We start from the raw sequence: 9,196 nt of genomic DNA on the forward strand, positions 1-9,196 counted from the left end.
CGACGTATCAACTCCTGGAGGAACTAGGGCCAAGGCTCCAGCTCCTTGCCCCTCTCTCCATGCCGTCGGGGCTAGGCCAATAGGTCTCACGGGTCCCACATCTGCATACAGTGCCATTTATTAAGACATGTACATGAAAAATCCAAAAAATATTAAAAAATATTGAAAAAGAGATCAAGTATCATACCTCCGTCGTCCCAATGCTCGCCTGCGGGCAGTGGCATGTCAGGATCATTGTGGAAGTCCATGCCAACATATGGCCAGTCCTCCACAATGACAACCTGGCGGTCCAACCACTCTCTGAAATACACTCCCCAAGATACTGCGCGGCCTCCACCTCCACGTGGCATGACACGGGCCCATCGGCTGGCCCTCGTCTCCCGGGGACCTCTAGGTGGATCCACAGCCATGGTCTGTAACTGTAAAGCTGGCACCCGCTCCAGCATGAGCGGAAGAAGAAGCGACCCGTATGAAAACTGCTTCGTCTCTCCGCGACGGCAGTTGTTTAGTTGCCTCTTCATGCTGTTAGTCACAGTTGTCGCCCAGTTGAAAATGGTGGGCTGTAGGCACTCTAAAGCTAGCAGTAGTTGGTTCTTTGAGGCCTCATGATTGGCCAAAGAACCCGCTGCTCGTGTCACTAGGAAGAGTATGGTGCGAAGAGGCATGTCTCGCACTGTCGGGATACCAACCTTCCCGCTCCGTGTTTTCGCGGCTCCTGGGCATACTCGAGCCATCAACTGGTCCAGTGTCTCACCGTTGGGTCACTGCCCCTCCAGAATGGGCATCTAACCCCGGCGTGACAATCCAGTCAAAAATTAAATGTCCGTGGAGTCAAACTCGATATCCTCGCCACGAATTCTGAATTTCCCATCTACGGGGTTCCAAGCTCTGATTAGGAACTCCAGTAAGTCAGGTTGCACCCTCAGGCGCGGAGTCAGGAAGAATTTCAGGAAACCGCATGCCCGCATTGCATTCCAGCATTCGGGAAGTGCATAAGCCGCTATATCCTCGTCATCATGGGATCTCTCTTGCCACACAAACGACATTTTGCCCTGCAAGACCATGAAAAAACATTAGAGTGCTAATTGTGGAAGTTTGAACGTTCATTTTATTAAAAATCAAATTTTTCCGCACCAGCGCGACTGTTTTTAAAACAGCCGCGCTGAAAATGGCGCCCCTTTGTTTTTTCCCTGGGTCAGCGCGGAAGCACACGTGTTTTCCGCGCTGACCCAAGAGGTGGTACGTGTAAAAATAAGTCGATCAGCGCGGTCCCGCGCGGGAAACCCGCGCTGACCGAGAGCGCACCAACGCTCAAAGAATTTGCCCAAATGGCCACATTCCACCATGGAATTGCTCAAAGAAATGCTCAAAATGAAAGGTAGGGAGAGGAGAACCTACCTGGAAGAAGCTACCGGATGAATGGTGTCCACACGGGCTGGAAATCGCTCCGTCAACTTTGCAGCTCCTCAACGTTCTTCACGATCCAAAATGGTAACAATGGTAAAAATGACTTTTACCCCCCTATTTATGGTAAAAAACTCCTAATTTGCTATAATTTCTTATCAATGTGGGTTTTGGTCGTATTTTTACCGTGGATTTGGCTCGAATGACGCTTAATTATGCCTTTATGCATGTTTTACTATGTTTTTATGCATATCGAATGGATTTATGCGGGTGGTGTTCTTGTGCAGGTTCAGGTAACCGACGTGGTCGTAAGCAGTCTTTCGTATACTTGGTCCCAAAAATGTCGTCTTTGAGCTCTTTTCCGACATAAATCGAGAAAAGATTGCCGAGCTTCCTTTCGGCTCGTTAAAGGGAATGAGAGGTGGTCGTTTTAAGCTCTTTTTTCGACCGTGTAACTTAAAAAGATTGTTGGGTGTTTGTCGTTTCGCACTCGTTATTGGCTCTAAAACGATGTGTTTCCGACCGCTTTTTTACTTTTTCGGGTCGAAGGCACTATTTACGAAAAGTACTCCTCGATCGTAATGGTCGGGCGATTCTTTCGAGCATTGTTTTATACTTTTTCGGGCTCGAGAGACACAACTTTACGAAAAAGAACCCCCCTGGAGTTTCCTTTTCCGCTGTCTTTTTAGACTCTCTAAACAAGAAAAGACGCCAAGTTTTTCCTTTGTCAGGCTCGTTAAACACTTGATGACATCGGGCATCATCGAAATGACACTCTTCAAGCACATGCTATCCCCGTCAAGCTTGTCATCCAAAAATAACCGGGGTACCTGCCAGAAATGGTGGGGAAAATGGAACTGCAATTATCGTGTCGGCAGTATGTCTCTCTTGAACATGGCACTGGTCTGCATTCGTGTCGGGTGGGAATTTCTCATTTTGTTTCACAACTGACCTCCGTGGGTGCGGGTTATCCTATTTGACCTCTCATTTGCTCATTGCCGTCGTCATCATACCCTCTGCTCATTTGATGTCAAATACTGCCAAATCCACTGTCGTGCCGCCGATGTGTTCAAGAGAAGTTGATCTCTGTAATAATACAACCTCATCTGCTATCTCACACAAATCATTTTACCTCTGTCTCGTGTCGATGATGTGGGAAACATTATGGCCCACCTTCGATCAAGGTCACTTCCTGTCGACTTCAGCTCATTATCCAGGAAGGTGACTTAGAGACTCCCTTCAGGTGCCTTAGAGCCTGCATGCCTTAATGGCAGGTTCTTCGTGTTCGACACGAGGTTTTCATCATTGGCCTCCGATCGGATGATTCTGTGGGTGTTCGACACCAGCTCATTTATTCACACACCGCAGATTGTACCTATAGTACCTTGAGGGCCATTGTCATCATTGGTGGTAGCTCTCGCGTCTGTTAACAGTTCTCATCATTGACTGGTAATCAGACGATGTCCATGCATGTTCGACTTCAGCTCATGTATTCACATGCTTGGACTTGTACTTTGTTCGGGTCGGGACGGAGCGCAAGACCCTGGATCTCTGTCTGTTATGGTCCAGGTTGCGATTTTGTGGATGATCTTTACATGACTCATTGACGGATGGCTGCGCCCATACCTGAGTCTTCATGGATGGCTGCGACCATACCTTATCATTATTCTGGTCTCTTTAGCTGGGTGGCTGCGTCCATTCCACAGACCTTTTCGCATGTCTTTCGGATGGCTGCGCCCATGCCTAGACTGCATGTACTTGATTATCAGAGATATTCGGTCCTTCCTGGTGGTGTTCCAGTTCGGCGAGTTTTGTAAAGCATTTCACCCCTCCCACTCTCTCGGTCTTCATGCTTTAGGGGGCATCTGTTACACAGTAATTTGTCACTGTCTCCCTGTCAGTCACCCTACTGTGTCAGGAGTTCACAATAATCAAGTTCATGCCTTCTGAACTGGCCAAAAACCCACTTTCCTAAAGTTTTCCTCATCAGCGCGTCTGTTTCTAAAATACCCGCGATGACTGGCGCTTCATGACAGACCGCGTGCACTGCCAGCGCGGAAGCACACGACTTTCCCGTGCTAATCGAATTTCATGACCAGTGCAGCCTCTGTTTGTATTTACCTGCGCTGACATGGCCCTTTCCATTATGTATGTGTGACGTCAGCGCACCAGACCAGTTATGCACCAGCGCTGATCCAGTTTGGGCGAATTTGTTCCAACAGCCAGCCTTCCAGATAACTCCAGACCTGGTTGTTGGCTTTGTGAGTATCGCTTCCCTTCTATGGCATGTCTGTTCGACCCTTTGCAACTACTTCCCTTGAAGATAAGCTCATCCCTCCACTATTCAAGGAGACTCCTTCTCTTATATAAACCTCCACCATTACCATGAGCAGCGAGTTTTTGAATAGCTTGGATTGTGTGGAGCTTATTGTGCTCAGATTGCTGCTACTATAGGTAGTTGGTGTGATAAGTGTGGAAGTGTTTGATTGCTTAGGGAAGGTTGTGTTGTGTTGCTTGTGTGAGAGAGAGAGTTTCTTGTCTTGGGAGAATCATTTCCAAAGGTGAATGCTTAAGAGACTTGCTGACTGGCCCCTCCTGAGAAGGATACCGACGTCAGAACATTTGGTTGTACTCTTCTCTGCTTGATTAATAATAGATGACTACTATTATTGTTCCATTCTAATTTGTCTCTGCAATGGTTAAATTTGAATTACATCCTTTCTAACTGATGTATGGTTGCTTTTATTAGATTTCACGCTTGTGTTTGTTTCCTCTTCGTGTGTGCAGGTATCTATTCGCGGAGATCGCGGAGGATCGTGACCCGCCAGAGCGAAGGAGTGAAGGTGGCATCTCTTCATCAAACAACAGCGCTGGAATCCAAGTAGGTGTTCTTCGCCTACCTTTTAATTGCAATTAGGAACTTGCATAGTAGCATTGACTGATTGTTGCTAGACCCACTCTGGGCTAGTAGGGATCGCCTCTATCCGTAGAGGGGATTTGCCTCTCCAACACCCATATAGACCCTTCCCTACAATTTGGGACTATGATCCAAAAGAGAACAAAGCCAAAGGGTGTGCAGACCTATGGATCTGAGTGATCGGTCATTTGGATGTCTCGATCTAAGAGATCGTTGATGGATCTGGAGAGATTACTGTGTTTCATAGTTGGAAGGAGCATTCCGGATCTGAACAGGGACCATGAAAATGCATTGATCTCATGTTCTGTTTCATGGCATAGTCCAGGCGAGACCACAGTGGCGTTTGCATAATTTCTATGGAGGGAGACTATGTCAGAGCTGTGTTCACCGAGATTTCCTTGGACATAGGTCTGGTCACTCGCGTGACAAAAGCCTGCAAAAACCTTCATCTCCCCCATGGTATTCACACCTCTCCTTCCGCTAAAACATAATATAACTATTATTTAAGTTGTATAGCAATAATATTTTTATATACTTTCATTGATTAGGCTTTGGTTATTGTTTAAATATGAATCTGTATGAATAAAATTTGGATGATAAAGTAACTAAAAAGACAATTTTTTAATTAAATTTGATTAACACATGCAACTCTCCTCCATCCTAGATTATTTCATGCTTCTCCTTATGCTAATAAAAACTAATTCATATAAACTCACTATCACAATTTTCAAAAAGCATGTATGACATGTTAGTCATTTTGAACATGTATGGCATGTTAATCCTTTCTTACAATAAAGTATTTATTTGGCCGCATTTCATAATTATAAAATACAATTTAAAAACTTGAATGCATAAAGCTAACTACCTAACTATCCTAAGATTACAAGCTCAACACTTTACTAAAAATTATACTTAAAAAAGAGTAAAAGTGTCTTCTTAAAATATTGTATGTATAGGTACAAATTTAAAAGAGAATTGTCTATACACTTATATATATTTTAGTCAATCACTGCGTTAAAATAGATAGTAAATCACTGCAAATTTTAGTAAATCATTGTGTTAAAACAAAGAGTAAATCATTACGTTAAAATAGAGAGTAAATCACTGCATTAAAACATATATTTTATCCCACAAACAAGAGGACATTATGGAGTCCTATACACGAATTTGGTTTGGTGTCATGACTTCTCAATGACCTATCCTATATTCCAATTTTGTTTTGTGTCGTGTTTTGACATGCCAATGGGATTATCATCAACCCAAATATCGTGATTATATGAAACATATTAATCTTATATTCCAATCTGGTTCGGTATCGTGACTTGCCAATGGCCTCATTATCAACTCAGTGATTATAATTATATGAAACAAATTTATCATCTCACAAAAGGACCTTATAACCTCTTATATAATGAACCAATTTGGTTTTGTGTCTTGATTACCAATAACCTTATTATCAACCCAAATATCATAATTATGTGATTGGCATCTCACTTGCCAACACAATATCAATATAATATCCATGAACAAAATAACATCATGGGAACAATGTTACAAAACGAAGCAAATAATAAAAGAACTGGGACAATTTTTTTTTTCTTTGACACTTCTTGCCATTTGATAACAACACAGAACCATTCTCAATTCAAAAGTAAACCCATTTAACTTTAACCCATAAAAGTCCATCTATTTTTATCCCCTCATTTCATCTCATTGCTTCATAAGTCCATATCCTCTAATGTCCCAAACCATTGTTTGCCCCACTTAACCAAAAGTTATGAAGAATTAGAGTCTTTAATATTAAATTAGGATGCTATCATCCTAATTAAAGTCAGTACCATATTTGTGGTTGAGCTTTTTGACTCCTCTCATTACTTTACATATCTAAATACTTTAGAGTCACAAATGGCAATCCCTTGTTTTCCAAGGTTTTAACAAATTGAAATTATAAATTGTCTTAAAGATAATTGATTCATTCATGCCACGTGGGAGGAGTTAGTGGATGGAAGTGTCCATTGAGCTACCAACTTTAAACTACATTAAAATTTTAATTTATATAAAATAGTTTTACCATTTTAAATAAAACGATTTCATTAATTTAAAAATAAAAAATAAAAATAAAGGATAGCTATAAATGAAAGTCCGTTTACATTGTAATGATTAATTATTTGTAGTTTTTTCTACTATTCAGTGGTATTTTTATTGATTTTGTAAAAAAAATTAATAGAGATTTCTTAAGATTTTAAATTTAAATTATGTAATTTATAATATCAAATAGTTTTTTCAAGGCACTTGTAATTATAAATTTGAATAGTTTAATTTGCAAAATGAGAATGATCAAAATATTTTTGGAAAGCTAAATTTAGTTATATATTTAAAACACATTTTCAATCAAATAAATACATTCTTTTTTCAAAAATCACCAAAATATATGTTGTATTATTCAAGAAAACTCATATTAAATAATAAAAAATTACAATCCTCTAAAAAATTATATCCCAAATTTCCAAAAAAATATTTTGTTCCTATGATATCTAAAAATTAAATTAAAAAAGAAAAAAAAAAGAAAAAACCAACAATTTTCTTTGTTAAACTGGGCCATTGCTTAATACCTGGGATTCCAAAAAAAGATGAAACACTTTAATTAATCATTATACAACTTACAGGTGTGGATGCTTCACCCTATTTGGGTCATGGCAATGACTAATTTATCTCTCCTAGTTATCCCAGACTAAGGTTAGAGTTTGTTTTATATTCCATAAATTAGATTATGTGACAATGCTACAATTTTATACCTTGACGTGGCCTCCCGAGCTAATTTCGTTATCCCTGGAGAAATTATTGGTAGTCATTTTTAGTGTTTGAAATGAGAAAACTCTGGCATTTTTTTAGTTTGGGAGCATCTCTGCTATTTTGACTGATTGCTGCACCCCAAGAAGATCATGAAAAGATAGCATAAATTAGTTTCCTCATTCCAATGCCAAATTATACATGTAAAAGAAGGTTCTCTAAGAATAGGTTCTCATACCGAATGGGTTTGATAATTCAATGGCCTTTTCTGCTTTCCTTCTTTGCCATAAGGCGTAAATTCCTACGATGATGATGGCACAGATCAACACTGCTGCACCAACTGGTATTCCAATTATTGCCCATGTATTTAGAGACCTCGACCTTTCTGAAATCAAACAGCCAACAAAATAGTTCATGCATATGTACACTAAACTTTAAAAGATGGCACATTTGTCGAAAACCAAGACTGTAAAGTTAAGTTTCTCGCCTGCTAAACATATGTAAGATGATGGTATGAAATAATAGCTTCCAAATTTGTCTCGTGGTCTGTATTTTTACGCCGTAAGGCGTTTCCCTCTGAAATAAACTCTCCAAACTGCTGTCGTGTCAAAATATGTGCCATTCGATTTGGATGTTAGACGATCGAGTAATCCTTAACCGTTGATTTGAATTGCGCAATGCCAGGCGCGACGCTCCATACGAACCGTCAACCGTCTTTCAACAAGATACATTGCGGTGAGCACAGACGAGAAGGTGAGGTGCCTGGGGAGGCGAGACATCGTGGTGGTGTGGAGGGAGAGACATTAGTATTCGCAGAACCACAAAATCGATGGCCACGCTCAGCCAAATAATAAAGCAAGACCGTCATCCTGTCTGGCTTGCCGATGCGCTAATTCTTTCAGCCGTTGCATACAGTGACAATCCTCGGCAGGAACTTGAAACACTGAATACCACATTCGGCTTGCCGGAAACGGCGATCTATGAATTTCTGGAAGAAGACAAGCTGCGAAAAGAAGGCTTCGAGATCGGCCGAAAGTAGGCTCTTCTGGTCGTTAAAAGCCCGGCCAAAGATCACATGATCATCGCCTGCAGAGGCACCACGGGGTTTATGGATGCGCTAACGGATCTCAACATAATGCAAAGGTCCTTGAGCCTTGGAGCGGGATCTGCTCATGCGGGGTTTCTTGACAGAGCCAAGAGCATCCCATTGAAGTATCTTAGGCGCCAGTTAATACAAGGGAACAAAATTGTATTGACGGGCCATTCTTTAGGAGGAGCCGTTGCCTCGTTGCTCACCCTCAGATTGTTGGAATCGAGCCCTAAGTTTTGCCACGAACAAGTTCAATGTTATTCATTCGGATGCCCTCTCTTCGCGGATTCAAAATTGGCAAAACATATAAATTCGCGTTACAGAAGACACTTTGTGCATATAGTTTCCAAGAGCGATATCATCCCCAGGCTTATGCCGTTTGCGCATTTTCTGTACACCCTGTGGGCCGGCTTGGAGGTCGGCCCACTGGAAGATGTGTTCAACATAACGCAGCTAGCACTTCTGGTATGGCAAGTGCTCCCCAGAATCCGTAAGCAGCGTCTAGGAATAGCAACAGTGGCGACGCAGGCGGTGTCGTGGGTACATCGAAAATGTCTTTTCTGTTAAGACGAAGGAAGAAGAATCTGATTCAGAGCCGGAGGTCCACAGAACCACGGTTAGTGTTTCGCTTGCTGATGGTAGGGATAGGAAGAGTAAATCGAGTAATAATCGGATTCGTCTCACAGAGTTCGAACCCAAGACCTCTCATTCTACCGAAAACCCTGTCGAGAATATTTTGAATAAAAGAAAGAATTCAAAGGCTTTCCGAAGCAAGGTTGCGTGCTTAATCTTTGCTAAGCATATGCAGGAGTCTGCTCCCATACCCATCAGGCAGAAACCGAAAGAGAGAAGGAGATGGCTTGCAATAGTAAGGAAAAACCTGGGCAGATTGGGCAGATTTGCTCGCAAGTGGAACACACTTTTCGTGACATCTTCCATTTATTATGCAGTTATGCAATTTCGCAAATTTTATGCATTGCAATAGAAAATGAAAG

General features: G+C 41.6%; 1 protein-coding gene across 1 annotated transcript; it reads left to right on the forward strand.

The window, feature by feature from the left end:
* The first annotated feature begins 8,186 nt into the window (after positions 1-8,186).
* On the forward strand, positions 8,187-8,768 carry LOC149233396 (lipase-like PAD4). The gene has a single exon (XM_089382183.1). The coding sequence runs from the start codon at positions 8,187-8,189 to the stop codon at positions 8,766-8,768; it is 582 nt and encodes a 193-aa protein (XP_089238309.1).
* Positions 8,769-9,196: the final 428 nt, after the last annotated feature.

Source organism: Pinus tabuliformis, chromosome J (genome assembly GCF_031772625.1).
Source record: "Pinus tabuliformis cultivar Carrire ecotype Pingquan chromosome J, CPIR1, whole genome shotgun sequence".
Lineage (NCBI taxonomy): Eukaryota > Viridiplantae > Streptophyta > Pinopsida > Pinales > Pinaceae > Pinus > Pinus tabuliformis.

What these genes read in the sequence shown, in the direction of transcription:
- LOC149233396 (XM_089382183.1), top strand. Translation starts at nt 8,187, where the DNA reads ATGATCATCGCCTGCAGAGGCACCACGGGGTTTATGGATGCGCTAACG.